The following is a 17,555-nucleotide window of genomic DNA, read 5'->3' as shown; positions in this document are numbered from 1 at the left end:
TCCTTTAGGTGGTGAGGAAGATGATGTGGTTGATGGACCATGTGTTCAAGTACACTAACTTCGGCCTGGTGTCTCTAATCCATGGGGACTTCTTCATCAGACAGGTGAGACAGACTCTCAGAGACCTCTATCCATCTGGCTGGCTTTTGCTCAGCTAACTGCTCTTGTGATCAGATATCGTTTTATGTGGTCTGGCTGATCTAGCGGAAGGTTAATGCCGTAGCGTCCAGCACACACATCTACAGTGTCGGCATAGGTTTGAATCTGGCCTTCTGCCCTCTGGCAACCTCTATCCATCTTTCCACACTGTCATCGTCTCTATCTATTTTTTTTTTTTAAATGAGAAAATGCCTAAAAATGTGTGTTATATTTTCACCAATGTTTGTATTTGTCCTTTTACCTACCACACACACTTTACCTACTTTATGACCTACCACACACACACTTTATTACCTACCACACACACTTTACCTACTTTATTACCTACCACACACACTTTACCTACCACACACACTTTACCTACTTTATTATCTACCACACACACACACTTTATTACCACACACACACACTTTATTACCTACCTCACACTTTACCTACTTACACACACACACATACACTTTATTACCTACCACACACTTGACCTACTTACACACACACACTTTATGACCTACCACACACACATACACTTTATGACCTACCACACACACTGTATTACCTACCAGACACACACACTCATTACCCATGCACTCCAACTGAGCAGTATATCAGCGCAGCAGGAAGGAAACTGCTTCAGCCTCCTCTTCTAACAGGGAACAGCCAGGCAGGAAACGGCTACAGCCTCCACCTCCTAACAGGGAACAGCCAGACAGGCCCAGTGGACAGTAGAGCAGTGTTATGGTACTGTACAGTAGCCTAGCCCCCTGTCCTGGAGTGACCCAGCCTGCAGTGTGGGAGCAGCTGGAAGACAAAAGAACAGAGAGCAGTGTTCTGCCTGGGGGACGAACCGACAGACGGAGAGAGAAGACAGAGAGGCAAGCAGACAGATGGACGGGGACAGACGGACAGTGGCGATTGGGGGGGGGGGGGGGATAGTTACATATCGCAATATTATTTTGGATGATGTATCGATACTTTGACTCCCAAGTATTGAGTTGTAAAAATAATCATAAAGTAAATGCGCCAAAACTCAGATATTTTCAACCTTTTAGCTTCTCTATATTCTTTTTAAATAAAGCCAGCATGTTTTCAGCACTTATATCCATGACTGACCAAAACTAATTATATCATGTTATCTCTTGTCTCTCTGCAGCAGACATAGTGAGCAATATGTTTGGAACATTAAATCGCAGTATTGAATCTCAATTACATGTAGAAATGTGAGAATCACTATATACGGCACCTAAGTATTGTGATCGTATCATGAAGTCCCTGGCACTTCCCAATCTTAACAGACTGGGAGAACAGACAGACCGACGGGGAGATGTGGACACAGACGGACAGGAGGACTGGTGCTGTAGAGAGCGCTGATTCAGTTACAGTGCCAGTTGCATGCTGGCCCAGCAGCTCCAATCTCCTCTGGCCTTCCTGTCACGTGGCTCGCATTCTTCCCTCCAAATACCTCACACACTGAACATCTGCACTGTTGACACCACGCTCTTTACTTAGACTGGACTGACCGGACTGGCATGCATCGCACGCACACAAGCATTAAGATTACAAATTGCACAACATACATAACACAACAGTAGACAGTGTGATGCAGAGCCATATATTTACATCTTATGAAAATATATGGATCTGGTATGATGTATTACTACATACTATGCTCTTTACTTGGACTGCGCCACATGGCACTCACACTAGCATGAATGCTGACACACACAAATCACCTAACACACATATGGCAGCCAAGGTTCTAGAATGATGTTACTGCATATTGTACCAAGTATCGGGAGCTCTACTTGGACTCACTTACATTCTCTCATACAAATATGAAGGCAAATGCCGACACATGCAAACTAGAAAAGGTAATTGTCCTGAAGGAAAAAGTGTGTGCTTGCTTCAGCTGTCCAAAAGTATTTTTAAGGTTGTGTATGAAGTTTTGGGGTTTAGATTATTACGGGTTGAGAAATTGAGTCGAACATGAAGGCACATGCCGACACTACAAATGCCATAGCGGTCATAACTTGACCAACATGTGTAACTCTATTGTATAACATACCACATGTACTAATCACACAAATACAGAAACCCAATACTGACACATGTGTGTTGATGCCTGTTAAACTGCCTCTGAACCTGGCCTAACTGGCAATCAATCCAAAAACCCTGCTAGTGTTATCTCTACTGCTAATGGAACCACAGCTCATATGAACCTTGCTGTCCATTTATTTCAATGTAGCTTGGCTGAGTGTTACACTGATAGTGTATTGTACCCTCTAAACTGGGTTGTGACTAGTTTGTTAGGCACCAAACAGAATAAAAGATTTGAAACACCCAGGGACTACTAAATAAGATTTTAGTTTTCAGCTGTAATACGTCTTGAAATGTTTTCCCTCTGTTTTCCCTCTGTGTACAGTCATGGCCAAAATTTAGAATTACAAAAATATTAATTTTCACAAAGTTTGCTGCCTCAGTTTGTATGATGGCAATTTGCACATACTCCAGAATGTTATGAGTGATCAGATGAATTGCAATGTCCCTCTTTGCCATGCAAATGAACTGAATCCCCAAAATCCATTTCCACTGCATTTCAGTCCTGCCACAAAAGGACCAGCTGATATGTCAGTGATTCTCTCGTTAACACAGGTGTGAGTGTTGAGGACAAGGCTGGAGATTACTCTGTCAAATCAAATGTATTTATAAAGCCCTTCTTACATCAGCTGATGTCACAGAGTGCTGTACAGAAACCCAGCCTAAAACCCCAAACCACAAGCAATGCAGGCGTAGAAGCCCAGTGGGTAGGAAAAACTCCCTAGAAAGGCCAGAACCTAGGAAGAAAGGTAGAGAGGAGCCAGGCTATGAGGGGTGGCCAGTCCTCTTCTGGCTGGGCCGGGTGGAGATTATAATGGAACATGGCCAAGATGTTCAAATGTTCATAAATGACCAGCAGGGTCAAATAATAATAATCACAGTGGTTGTCGAGGGTGCAACAGGTCAGCACCTCAGGAGTAAATGTCAGTTTTGTCATAGCCAATCATTCAGAGTATCTCTACCGCTCCTGCTGTCTCTAGAGTTGAAAACAGCAGGTCTGGGACAGGTAGCACGTCCGGTGAACAGGTCAGGGTTCCATAGCCGCAGGCAGAACAGTTGAAACTGGAGCAGCAGCACAGCCAGGTGGACTGGGGACAGCAAGGAGTCGTCATGCCAGGTAGTCCCGAGGCATGGTCCTAGGGCTCAGGTCCTCTGAGAGAGAAAGAATTAGACAGAGCGTACTTAAATTCACACAGGACACCGGATAAGACAGGAGAAATGCTCCAGATATAACAGACTGACCCTAGCCCTCCGACACAAACTACTGCAGCATAAATACTGGAGGCTGAGACAGGAGGGGTCGGGAGACACGGAGACACTGTGGCCCCATCTGACGATACTCTCGGACAGGGCCAAACAGGCAGGATATAACCCCACCCACTTTGCCAAAGCACAGCCCCACCTTGCCATAAGGCAAAAGTGATAACTAAGTGGCTGGGGGAACAAAACATCGATATTTTGGGTCCACGGCCAGGAAACTCCTCAGACCTTAATCCCATTGAGAACTTGTGGTCAATCCTCAAGAGGCGGATGGACAAACAAATTCTGACAAACTCCAAGCATTGATTAAGCAAGAATGGGCTGCCATCAGTCAGGATCTGGCCCAGAAGTTAATTGGCAGCATGCCAGGGTGGATTGCAGAGGTCTTGAAAATGAAGGGTCAACACTGCAAATATTGACTCTGCATCAACTTAATGTAATTGTCAATAAAAGCCTTTGACACTTATGAAATGCTTGTAATTATACTTTAGTATTCCATAGTAACATCTGACCAAAATATCACTGAAGCAGCAAACTTTGTGGAAATTAATATTTGTGTCACTCTCAAAACCTTTGGCCACGACTGTACACTACCACAGTAATAAAGAATAAAACAAATTAAAGCGGAAGCTTTTAGCAAAATCATTTAGTGTGCGGACCCTTTACATTTTCTGCACATTTAAACTTTGTCCCTCGTGCAGACAGCCCTGATAGCGCCCTCATGACACCCCTGTTCTGTGTTTGTTTACCCCGCAGGGTAAAGCGTACCGGGACAAGCAGCTGATCTACCTAAAGGACCACCTGGACCGGTACTACCGCAGCCGCGACAGGAAGTGGATCGTGCTCTTCCCGGAGGGTGGCTTCCTGCGCAAGCGACGGGAAACCAGCCAGGCGTTTGCCAAGAAGAACTCACTACCGCCCCTGACGCACGTGACGCTGCCGCGACTAGGCGCCACCCAGGTGATCCTGAAGACCCTAGGACCGCAGCAGGAGAACGGCAGCCTGGGGAAGGAGGCTAGCACGATGCATCCCAGCCAGTCAGGTTGGTAACCAACACACACACACACACCATGTACATGCATAAACTCTTTTACTATTGTCACTTCTCTCACACACAAACACACATTGAGACACACGTTAACACAGTCAAGAAAGAAGCTCCCTACACACACACACGCGCTCTTCCGTTTCACCTTACCCTGCATCCAAATTCCTAGTCACCTGAGGTCTGAGAGGACTCTGACACTCTCTAATCCTGTCAGACTATCGAGGACGGGTACAGACAGAACCATCTGTTCACCTATTATAGTCATCTAGGATCAGGTCAGCCACCAGGGCTCACCAAGCAAAGGTCTCCTGTGTTTGAAGCAGGGTTTGTGTCAATTGAAATTACTAAGCGATTATAATTTTAATATATACAGCTTCTCATTTTCAGTTTATTGAAAAGTCATTGAACATTGGTGCCCTTTTTTTCAATGATTGAATTGGAAGTTCAGTTGACCTCCTGAATTAATTGGCTTCCATTCAAATCGACCCTACCCTGGTTTAAAGGGTATTTTACCTGATTCCAGATAGTCACAGATTCCTGGAAAATATGTTGTCAGGACGCATCACCATCCGTTGAGACACACGTTAACACAGTCAAGAAAGAAGCTGCCTACACACACACACACACACGCTCTTCTTCTTGCTCTTTGACTCTCCCGGTCAGTTATCAACCATGCCTGTGCTTCCCAGAGTATAACACGCCCTAGTTCTATACTTTTCAAATGGTGGGGAGAGAAGGAGATTGTGGGTATTGAAGTAGTAATCAGACATGCGATTTTGGCATGAGACTCAACAATTTATCTTAAGCTTTTGATTCCATCCAAAAAAGTGGTTTAATAAAAACATGTTTTGAGTAGGCCTAGTTTTCAAGTTAAATAACTCTTCTAAACTACCTCCCTGGGGCAAATCTTGTCACACTGTCAGTAAACTACACATCCAACTCCCAAAACTAATTTATTTCACTGGTAGCCTCTTTGATAAATATTGACAGTTATTCTTTCAAACTACCATACTGTTCCTGTAAATATTGTCACTCTTCCTATACATAGAATGTGTGGTGCAGATCTTGATCAAATGGGAGTTTTGTATTGAGCTTGCTGCCTGTTGACGGAATACTCGCATCAAATCATCACTTCTCTGTTGTAGTGCCCTCTGAGAATACTGTTTTAAATGGGAGGGCGTGGGCTGGATGGATGGGGGTGGCGAAACACAGACAGTGTCACACATGAAGGAGCCAGAAATTGCAACTGAGGTTCCCTGGACCCCCAGCGACAGTTATCGGTAGAGTAATTTCTCTTTCTGGGGACCAGGCCTAAATACACTGATTGTGTGGGAGGATGTTTCCCCAATTAAGAAAATGACATGTTTATTTTACCCCCCCCCCCCCCCCCCCCCCCCCCTCACCCAGGCTGCATACACCCATACACACAGGCGTGAGCACAAACACACATACACAGACAGGCGCACACAAACACGAGGCTTGGGCTGTATCCAGATTGTCATACCTTCATACCGACCTTGTGCCATACTGGGATATTCGGTAATACCGGCAGTGAACACAAGGGGCTGTTTTTAAACGCCACTGATACTCTGTAATCCGAAGGTTAGCGATGCTAACAAGTACATGTAAAATCCCATAGAGAACTCTAACTAAATGGAAGAACCACTTAGCTAGATGGCTAACTAGCTACTAAATTAGCAAATCGAATGCACAACTGCAGAGCATTTAGCACATTTTAGACAGTTAACTTAATAGTTAGATGATATCTAGCTGAGAAACATTTTGTTGTGAATTCCATACTGTAATTAGATCACCTGGTGTATTCTGCACAATAGTGAGTGACTCACAAGGCTCTGGTTTCTCGTCTTTGTGTGCTTGTAAACAAACACCACGTGTTCTCTCTTCACTAAACACATATAAGAACACACACATACATTTAATAGTGCCAGACATGCACACAAACATATAAAGTGGGCATTGCTGTTGTGATTTCAGTTGTCCTTGATGTCCTTTGTTTTACATTTTAATTGTATTTATTTTTTTGCATTGTTTGCTGTTTTCTTGTCTTTTCCTTTTTTCTCTTGGTTGTTGGTGCATTGACATATATTTCATGTCACTATCATGCACACGCACCCTCACACATAAGGATGGCTCTGTTGCGGAGACTGATACATGTTTGATAGTGTCTTGATGTTGTATTGTTTGTCCTTCGTGTTCTAATACTTTTATGTTACCCCTTCCTTGTGTTGTTTGTAATAAATAATTATAAAAAAGCAACACAAAAACACCACGTGACTGGGGAGTGCCATAACCTTCATGATAGGTGAAATGAAACTACCATACTGTTCCTGTAAATATAGCATGTTCTTTATTGCACAAGTTGACTGCAGGTATTTAAGTACAGTAGCTACAAATATTAAAATACTTAAAGGAAATAGTGTTAATGGTATTGATAAACCATCCCGTGGCTTTTTCCAAATACCCCGGTATACCACCCAAGCCTAACAAACACCACCACTGAAGCGCACACACACACACACACACACACACACACACACACACACACACACACACACACACACACACACACACACACACACACACAAACAAGAATCCCCCGTCACACAAACAGGCATACGCACGCACATTGGAATTCCCTGGCTTAAGATCAAAACCCAAAATGCATTTCTAGTAATTGTAAAGTAGTTTTGGGGCCAGCAGTATTGAGTGCACGTGGCTAAGGGGTCTGGCCACCATGGGGGTTGCTAATGCAGCTAACACCAGTGGCCTGTAATAAGAGACTCAGCACTTATAGTTGAGCTATCAAATACATCCAGGTCTATTACATGGAAGTACATGCTTCTTAGGTAAAACAAAAATTCCAATAAAGAATCATGTCATTTAATAGTTGGAAAAAGTGATGATTTTTATTTATTTAACTAGGCTAGTCAGTTAAGAACAAATTCTTATTTTCAATGACTCCCTAGGAACAGTGGGTTAACTGCCTGTTCAGGGGCAGAACGACAGATTTGTACCTTGTCAGCTCGGGGGTTTGAACTTGCGATCTTCCGGTTACTAGTCCAATGCTCTAACCACTAGGCTACCCTGCCGCCCCAATGATGATTAAGGAGAATACTAAGGGCTTGATGATTAAAGCCTGATTTATACCCTATACAGTATATGCAACCAAGAACTACAATTAGCTACACAACGTGGCAATTCTGCATCGTTGCATTGTGCAGCCCCGCAACAACAGAGTAGATTGTGATGATTTGTTAGTGCACCATAGTTTTAAAACTCTGCATAGTGCTAAAACAATGGCGTCGTTTCTGAATTCCGTCATCTTTATGTACCTTTGCCATTATAAACTTGACGCAAATACGCAGGATCGCCATTTTGTGTTGCGTCCGTCAATGTAAATTAGGGGGGGGGGGTGTAGAATGTCCATCGGGGGTGCAGTAGGGGGGGGTGGGGGAATGAGGTTAAAGAACAGTAATACAAATAATAATGTATACATATTTACAAAGGTATCAATGATAAATGTCCATTGGGGGTGGGGGCAGGATAAATGTCCATGGGGAACGGTCCCAGTTGGAGGTCTGTGCATGGCCCTGGTGCTGAATATAAACTTATACATAAACTTACTCATAAAAACAGGAGCTCTTTGTTGTATTCATTGAGACTCTCTCTCATCATAGTTTTAACACTGAGGGTACAAAACATTAGGAACACCTGCTCTTTCCATGACCGACTGATCAGGAGAGAGCTGTAATTCCTTATTGATGTCACTTGTTAAATCCACTTCAATTGGTGTAGATGAAGTGGAGGAGAGAGGTAAAATAATGATTGTAAACCTTGAGACAACTGAGTGTGAATGGGCAAGACAAAGATTTAAGTGCCTTTTGACCGGGTATGGTAGTAGGTGCCAGGCGCACCGGTTTTATTTTGGCAAGAACTGCAACTCTCTGGGTTTTTTATGCTCAACATTTTCCTGCGCATATCAAGAATGGTCCACCACCCAAAGGACATCAACATGGGCCAGCATCCCTGCGCAACGCGTTTGACCTCTTGCAGAGGCCATGACCTGTTCAGAGTGCAAAACGGTGGTGCAACTCAATATTAGGAAAGTGTTCCTAATGTTTTGTACACTGTCAGTGGAGGCTCCTCAGAGGAGGAAGTTGAGGACCATTCTCCTTAGTGAATTTCATAAAAATCTAAATGGTGAAACATTAAAGTTATCCTTTTTAAGAATGATGGAGGCCACTGTGTTCTTGGGGACCTTCAAATCAAATTTTATTGGTCACATACACATGGTTAGCAGATGTTATTGCGGTCAAGCAGTATCTACTAGGTAATATCTAACAATTCCACAACAAAACCTAATACACACAATCTAGTAAAGGAATGGGATAAGTATAGCATATATGGATGAGCAGTGACAGAGCGGCTAAGATGCAATAGATAGTAAAAAAATAGATAGTGAAGAATACAGTATGGGGTGAGATACGTAAACATTATTAAAGTGAATAGTGTTCCATTTATTAAAGTGGCCATTGATATCAAGTCTGTATGTAGGCAGAAGCCTCTCTGTGCTAGTGGTGGCTGTTTAACAGTCACAATAGAAGCTCTTTTTCAGTCTCTCGTCCCCAGCTTTGATGCACCTGTACTGACCTCACCTTCTGGATGGAAGTGGGGTGAACAGGCAGTGGCTCCGGTGGTTATTGTCCTTGATGATCTGTTTTCCCTTCCTGTGACATCGGGTGCTGTAGGTGTCCTGGAGGGCAGATAGTTTGCCCCCGGTGATGTGTTGTGCAGACTACACCACCCTCTGGAGAGCCCTGTGGTTGTGGGAGGTGTAGTTGCCATACCAGGCGGTGATACAGCCTGACAGGATGCTCTCATTTGTGTATCTGTAAAAGTTAGTGAGGGTTTTTGGTGACAAGTCACATTTTGTTCAGCCTCCTGAGGTTGAAGAGGCGCTGTTGTGTCTTCACCACACTGTGTCCATGGACCATTTTCATTTTGTCAGTGATATGTACACTGAGGAACTTGATACGTCTTGGTACAAGGGCCCAGTCTTTGAACATGGGTCTAATTGGAGAGTTTAACAACAGACGAGGGAGGAACTTTCCACCTTCTCTCCACTGCTGTCCCGTCTATGTGGATAGGGGGGGTGCTCTCTGCTGTTTCCTCAGTCCACAATCATCTCTTTTGTTTTGCTGACATTGAGTGAGAGGTTATTTTCCTGACACCACACTCCGAGGGCCCTCACCAGCTCCGTGTAGGTCATCTCGTCATTGTTGGTAATCAAGCCTACCGCTGTAGTGTCGTCTGCAAACTTGATGAATGAGTTGGAGGCGTGCATGGCCACACAGTCTTGGGTGAACAGGGAGTACAGGATGGGCTGAGGACGCACCCTTGTGGGTCCCCAGTGTTGAGGATCAGCAGAGTGGAGATGTTTCCTCCCTTCACCATCTGGGGGATTCGACCCGTCAGGAAGTCCAGGACCCAATTGATGATGAGTTTGGAGGGTACTCTGGTGTTGAATACTGAGCTGTAGCCTATTCCAGATGGGATAGGGCAGTGTGATGGAGATTGCATCGTCTGTGGACCTATTAGGGCGGTAAGCAAATTGAAGTGGGTCTAAGGTGTCAGGTAAGGTAGAGGTCAAATGATCCTTGACTAGTCTCTCACTTCATGATGACAGAAGTGAGTGCTACAGGGCAATCGTCATTTAGTTCAATTACCTTAGCTTTCTTGGGAACAGGAACAATGGTGGCCATCTTGAAGCATGTTTGGGCAGCAGACTGGGATAGGGATTGATTGAATATGTCCGTAAACACAACAGCCAGCTGGTCTGCGCATGCTCTGAGGACGCGGCTAGGGATGGCATCTGGGCCGGCAGCCTTGCGATGGTTAACACGTTTTAAATGGTGCAATCACGTCGGCCATGGAGAAGGAGAGCCCACAGTCATTTGTAGCGGGCCGCGTCAGTGTCACTGTATTGTCCTCAAAGCGCGCAAAGAAGTTGTTTAATTTGTCTGAAAGCAAGACGTCATTGTCTGCGACGGGGCTGTTTTTTTGTTTTTGTAATCCGTTATTGTATGTAGACCCAGCCACATTCGTCTCTTGTTTGAGCTGTTGAATTGTGACTCTACTTTCTCTATACTGACACTTTGCTTGTTTGATTGCCTTATGGAGGGAATAACTACACTGTTTGTATTCGGCCATGTTTCCAGTTGCCTTGCCATGATTAAATGCGGTGGTACATGCTTTCAGTTTTGCGTGAATGCTGCCATCAATCCACGGTTTCTGTTTAGGGAAGGTTTCAATAGTCTGTGGGTACAACATCTCCTATACACTTCCTTATAAACTCGCTCACCGAGTCAGGGTATACATCACTGTTATTGTCGGAGGCTACCCGGAACATATATCAGTCCAAGTGATCGAAGCAATCTTGAAGCGTGGAGTCCGATTTGGTCAGACCAGCGTTAGATAGACCTAACCACGGGCACTTCCTGTTTGTTTCTCCCTGTAGCAGGGGAGCTACAAGATGGAGTCATGGTCTGTTTTGCCAAAAGGAGGGCGGGGGAGGGCCTTGCATGCATCGCGGAAGTTAGAGTAGTAATGGTCGAGCATGTTACTCGCTCGTGTACTGCAAACGATATGCTGATAGAATTTAGGTAGCCTTTTTGTCAAATTAGCTTTGTTAAAATTCCCATCCACAATAAATGCAGCCTCAGGATATATGGTTTCCAGCTTGCATAAAGTCCAGTGAAGTTCCTTAATGGCTGTCTTGGTATCCGCTTGAAGGGGGATATACACGACTGTGACGATAACCGAGGAGAGTTCCCTTTGTAGATAATACGGTCAGCATTTGATTGTGAGGAATTCTAGGTCAAGTGAACAAAAGGACTTGTTCTTGTATGTTACAATTACACCATGAGTCGTTTATCATGAAACATACACCCCCGCCCTCCTCCTTACCGGAGAGATGTTTATCCCTGTTGGCGCGAAGATCCCGTTGGCTGTTCGGAGTCCGACAGTATGTCCCCAGCTAGCCATGTTTCCGTGAGACAGAGTATGTTACAATCCCGGATATCTCTTTGGAAAGCAACTCTTGCCTTGATTTCATTGGCTTTGTTAACTAGGGACTGGACATTAGTGAGTAATATTCTCGGAAGCGGTGGGTGGTGTGCACGCATCCGAAGCCTCACTAGAAGACCGCTCTCCTCCGGCGGCATTGTTTTGGGTCGGCCTCTAGAATCAGTTCAAATGCCCTGGGAGAGGTGCAGACAAAGGATCCGCTTTGGGAAAGTCGTATTCATGGTCGTTGTTCTGGTAAGTTGACATCTCACTGATATCCAATAGTTCTTCCCTGCTGTATATTATAACACTTAAGGTCTTCTGGGCTTACAATATAAGAAATAATATTTTTTTTACTAAATACTGCACAGTTTCCTAAGGACTAGAAGCGAAGCTGCCATCTCTATCGGCGCCATCTCTTCAATGCTGCAGAAATGTTTTGGTACCCTTCCCCAGCTCTATGCCTCGACACAAACCTGTCTCGGAGCTCTACGGACAATTCCTTCGACCTCATGGCTTGGTTTTTGCTCTTACATGCACAACAACCTTATATAGACAGGTGTGAGCCTTTCCAAATGATGTACAATCAATTTATTTTACCGCAGGTGGACTCAAATCAAGTTGTAAAAACATCTCAAGGATGATCAATGGAAACAGGATGCACCTGAGCTCAATTTCGAGTTTCATAGCAAAGGAATACTTATGTAAATAAGGTTAACATTTTATCTTAAAACATGTTTTTGATGTGTCATTATGGGATACTGTGTGTGTTCCTGAGGAAATTGTTTTATTTAATCAATTTTAGAATAAGGCTATAACGTAACAAAATGTGGAAAAAGTCAAGGGGCCTGAATACTTTCCAAAGCACTGTATATTCACATCACCAAATTATTGATTAATACACACTGTTTTGCAGTAAAGGTCTACAGTAGCTTCAGCAGCAACTCTTGAGGGTAAGCACTGGGGTGTAGCCGGAGGATAGCTAGCTTCTGTCTTGCTCTGGGTACATTGACTTCAATACAAAACCTAGGATGATCATAGTTTTCACCTCCTTTAATAGACTTACACACTAATTATGACAACTTCCAGAGGACGTCCTCCAACCTGGGGCGGCAGGTAGCCTAGTGGTTAGAGCATTGGACTTATAACCGAAAGATCGAATCACCGAGCTGACAAGGTAAAAAATCTGTCGTTCTGCCCCTGAACAAGGCAGTTAACCCACTGTTCCTAGGCCGTCATTGTAAATAAGAATGTGTTCTTAACTGAAAAAGGTAAACAAAACAAAATAAACCTATCAGAGCTTTTTCAGCTTGAGCTGACATGTTGTCCACACAATCAAAGGATCAGAGAATGAATCTAGTGCTGAAAGCATAAGCTACAGCTAGCTAGCACTGCAGTGCATAAAATGTGGTGAGTAGTTTACACAAAAGGACAACAAATTAATTTCTTCCAAAAGGGAGAAGCGAGAGAGCTAGCTATATTTGGTTGTATTATTAGTTTTTACTTTCACTTAGCCAGCAAATGCAGCTAGCTAGTTTAGCCTACTCAAACACCTGGCTCAACCAGAGAGGAATGCTATGTTAGCTAGCTGGCTATGGCTTTTCCAACACTGGAACTCTTCCAAGTCAAGGTATGCTTTTGGTTTTATTCATGTTTTGCACTGTGTTTGCTTGCACGTTTATAGTGCATGTGAGTGTTTATATTCACATTTGTGTAAAACAGTCTTTGGGCTCTTGAACGGCACTATATACACCACGTGTTATTATTACGTAGTGTGTGAGAGTTTGGAATAGTTTGTGTAGTATGTGTTTGTATATGCGTGTGAGTTTGCATTAGCGTCTGTATCCCTGGCTGATGAAAGGCACAGCGTTAACGCGCTCGCTCTCTCACCCTCCCTGATGGTGCTGAGAGCCTCACTCTGCTGACTCACACAGGCAGATATTGGGCCACTCGGAGGAAATGGGATTTGATGTTAATGTATCGCCCACACAGATCTCTGCTTCTTCCTCCACCACCACCACGGCTGTGTATCAGCCACACAGCTCGCTGCCTTCTCCTCCTTCTCCACCACGGCTGTGTATCAGCCACACAGCTCGCTGCCTTCTCCTCCTTCTCCACCACGGCTGTGTATCAGCCACACAGCTCGCTTCCTTCTCCACCACGGCTGTGTATCAGCCACACAGCTCGCTGCCTTCTCCTCCTTCTCCACCACTGCTGTGTATCAGCCACACAGCTCTCTGCCTTCTCCACCACCTCCGCTGTGTATCAGCCACACAGCTTGCTGCCTTCTCCACCACCTCTGCTGTGTATCAGCCACACAGCTCGCTTCCTTCTCCACCACCACTGTGTATCAGCCACACAGCTCGCTGCCTTCTCCTCCTTCTCCACCACGGCTGTGTATCAGCCACACAGCTCGCTGCCTTCTCCTCCTTCTCCACCACGGCTGTGTATCAGCCACACAGCTCGCTTCCTTCACCACGGCTGTGTATCAGCCACACAGCTCGCTGCCTTCTCCTCCTTCTCCACCACTGCTGTGTATCAGCCACACAGCTCGCTGCCTTTTCCACCACTGCTGTGTATCAGCCACACAGCTCTCTGCCTTCTCCACCACCTCCGCTGTGTATCAGCCACACAGCTCGCTGCCTTCTCCTCCTTCTCCACCACTGCTGTGTATCAGCCACACAGCTCTCTGCCTTCTCCACCACCTCCGCTGTGTATCAGCCACACAGCTTGCTGCCTTCTCCACCACCTCGGCTGTGTATCAGCCACACAGCTCGCTGCCTTCTCCACCACCACTGTGTATCAGCCACACAGCTCGCTGCCATCTCCTTCTCCTCCACCGCTGTGTATCAGCCACACAGCTCGCTGCCTTCTCCACCACCTCTGCTGTGTATCAGCCACACAGCTCGCTGCCTTCTCCTCCACCACTGTGTATCAGCCACACAGCTCGCTGCCATCTCCTTCTCCACCACCTCTGCTGTGTATCAGCCACACAGCTCGCTCCTCCTCTACCACCGCTGTGTATCGGCCCCTCTGTCACCCGGGGTAAATAAAGACAGTCGCACAACAACAGAATGTGTAAACCCCGAGCCAATGACTGCAGAGTTTCTCGCTGGTGGCTTGGCCTGTTCTGCCTATTCAAGCCACTCAACCGAAGCATGGTCGCCAATCTGATAACTGCTGTTAAACGGGCTGATATGGAAATGCAGGGGAAACGTTGTAGTCTTAATGGCCGCTTGTACAAGGTACAGGGATGACAACGCATTTGGCAGTTAGTTGATGACTCGCTTGGTGCTATGCCTTTTGGTTTTTGATAAGCTGTGTATGGGATTTTCCCGTGCTCAGTGACTAATCACAGGTGTCCATTAACCCAGGAACCTCCTGATTGGTTAAGAGCATGGCCTGACTAGCCTCATTGTCAGGGAGACCTTTGTCCCTGTGTGCATCCCACTTCCTCTATTCGTGTACTACTCCCTATGGGCTCTGGTCTAATGTAGTGCACTCTATAGGGAATAGGTTGCCATTTGAGATGGACACCCTGTGTATGCTCCCTCTAACTGTTTACAGCATCCAGGCTACTGCGATGTGGTATCAAATGAATGTCTGTGCTGTCATTACAGTATTGTTTGTCACTGCGTTACAGGGAGGTAGTGATAGCTTGGCACCACGCCTGTTTCAGATCTGGCGGCAAACTCGGCTGCTCGGCTTTCACTGTGCCGAGAACCAGATCCCTGTTACCCTCATGGAGATTGGAACACTGTTGGCCTGATACAAAATGTTCAACATTGCCCAGGCAGGAATAGATGTTCTGTTGAACAGCATCAGAACTCTGCTTTCATTCTGTCTGTGTTCATTTTAGCAAAGTTTTGAGACAGCAGAGTTGTCCAAGTGCAGTTAAGTGATTTAGTCTGAAAGACCTGCGGAAATTGTCAATCTTTTTCTCCTTCCTCCATCTGATCTTTAGATTTGTAAAACACGCACCCGCGCATGTACACACATTTGAACGGTAGTATATACAGTCGCGACAGTCGCGTGCGCGCACGCAGTCTCCGACAGTCGCGCGCACGCAGTCTCCGACAGTCACACACAAAGGCCAAACAGGCTACATCTGTATTTGTAGGCCATTGCAGCCTTATGTCACAGATCAGAGGCTCGGCTTGAGCGATGAGGTTTATCCTGAGATAATCACCTGGACCATGTCACTGCCCACCTCGCCTGCTAGCTCTGTCCGCCCTGTGATGCCATGGCTCTGTGTCTGAAAAGCTTACTTAATCCTCAAATCCTTGTCTCCTCGCTTCCTCAATTTCTCTAAGCTCATTGGAGGAGTAGATCTGAGGGAGGGACTATGGATCCTCCCCTCCAATGAGCTTTGATGAGGAACTAAGGAAACAAGGACGGAGGATCAAGGATGTGACGGCTAGTAAGGTTTTCATACACTGCCTGTGTCTGGGCCAGACGTTCCTCTCCTTATGATTTCAACCCCCCTCAGCCTCTCTCGTCCCCTCTGTCACAGCCTAAGGATGCACAGCCCACTCTGACAGACAGACATACACACAGACACACCCCTTAGTCACTTACTCTCTCTCCCTCCAATCTGTCATCCCTCTTTCTCTCTCTTCCCTTCTGCCCCTGTCTCCTCATCTCCCACCTCTCTCCGCTGTCCATATCATCCTCACTGTCTGCTCATTCATGTCCTAACTCTCTCTATCTCCGTCTGTGCAGGTAGTAAACCCAAAGGCCTACAGTGGGTGGTGGATGTGACCATAGCGTACCCCAAAGCCAGGCCCATGGACATCCAGACGTGGATCTTTGGCTACAGACCTCCCACGGTCACACATGTACACTACAGGTAATGACTGACCCCAACTATACTGACACCTCTTTATCTCTGTACCTCTCTCACCCTCTTAGTCTCTATCCAAGGCTGGGCTGCGTTGTGTTGGCTTTAGGGCTCGGCCAGGTTGTTGGCTTTAGGGCTCGGCCAGGTTGTTGGCTTTAGGGCTCGGCCAGGTTGTTGGCTTTAGGGCTCGGCCAGGTTGTTGGCTTTAGGGCTCGGCCAGGTTGTTGGCTTTAGGGCTCGGCCAGGTTGTTGGCTTTAGGGCTCGGCCAGGTTGTTGGCTTTAGGGCTCGGCCAGGTTGTTGGCTTTAGGGCTCGACCAGGTTGTTGGCTTTAGGGCTCGACCAGGTTGTTGGCTTTAGGGCTCGACCAGGTTGTTGGCTTTAGGGCTCGACCAGGTTGTTGGCTTTAGGGCTCGACCAGGTTGTTGGCTTTAGGGCTCGGCCAGGTTGTTGGCTTTAGGCCTCGGCCAGGTTGTTGGCTTTAGGCCTCGGCCAGGTTGTTGGCTTTAGGGCTCGGCCAGGTTGTTGGCTTTAGGACTCGGCCAGGTTGTGGGCTTTAGGGCTCGGCCAGGTTGTGGGCTTTAGGGCTCGGCCAGGTTGAGATCCATATCTTGGTCTGGCCCTCTTCATCATAGAAAATATAATAAGAACATGTTAAGGCTCTTGTTCAGATCTTGTAATTATGGACTCATTCTGGGGAAGATTGGCGATGGGAAGTATAGCGGTTGTTTTTTGGCTCCTGACCAACTCTGCTATTTTGGGGTTTTGTGCGCTGATCTTCTGTTCTTTTGTACATAATGTTACCTCCATCGTTTCCTACAACCGTAAACAGATTCAGAACAGCGATCACTAACCTTGATTTGGATTAATATATTTCTACTTAAATAAAACAGCGGCACAGGACATACTGCTCACCCCTGACCAGGCCCTAATCCCCCTACACTAGGATAATAAAGAGACGGCGATATAGAGGCCAACGTGCTGGTGCCCTGATGAAACTACGGCGGAGAGTAAATGATCCACCTCCACCATCTGTTTAATTAGCGAATTTACAATCACTTGAGAACAA

At 45.9% G+C, this 17,555-nt stretch overlaps 1 protein-coding gene across 1 annotated transcript in view; it reads left to right on the top strand.

The window, feature by feature from the left end:
- Positions 1-17,555, top strand: part of lpgat1 (lysophosphatidylglycerol acyltransferase 1) — a 73,559-nt gene that overhangs the window by 41,763 nt on the left and 14,241 nt on the right. The window contains exons 4-6 of the mRNA XM_020496243.2: positions 9-104; positions 4,270-4,555; positions 16,370-16,496. Coding sequence (XP_020351832.1) covers positions 9-104; positions 4,270-4,555; positions 16,370-16,496 — 509 coding nt within the window. The remainder of the gene's footprint in view (positions 1-8; positions 105-4,269; positions 4,556-16,369; positions 16,497-17,555) is intronic.

The sequence above is a fragment of the Oncorhynchus kisutch genome, linkage group LG12 (genome assembly GCF_002021735.2).
Source record: "Oncorhynchus kisutch isolate 150728-3 linkage group LG12, Okis_V2, whole genome shotgun sequence".
NCBI classification, from domain to species: domain Eukaryota; kingdom Metazoa; phylum Chordata; class Actinopteri; order Salmoniformes; family Salmonidae; genus Oncorhynchus; species Oncorhynchus kisutch.
This window is presented reverse-complemented; position numbering and strand designations above follow the sequence as displayed.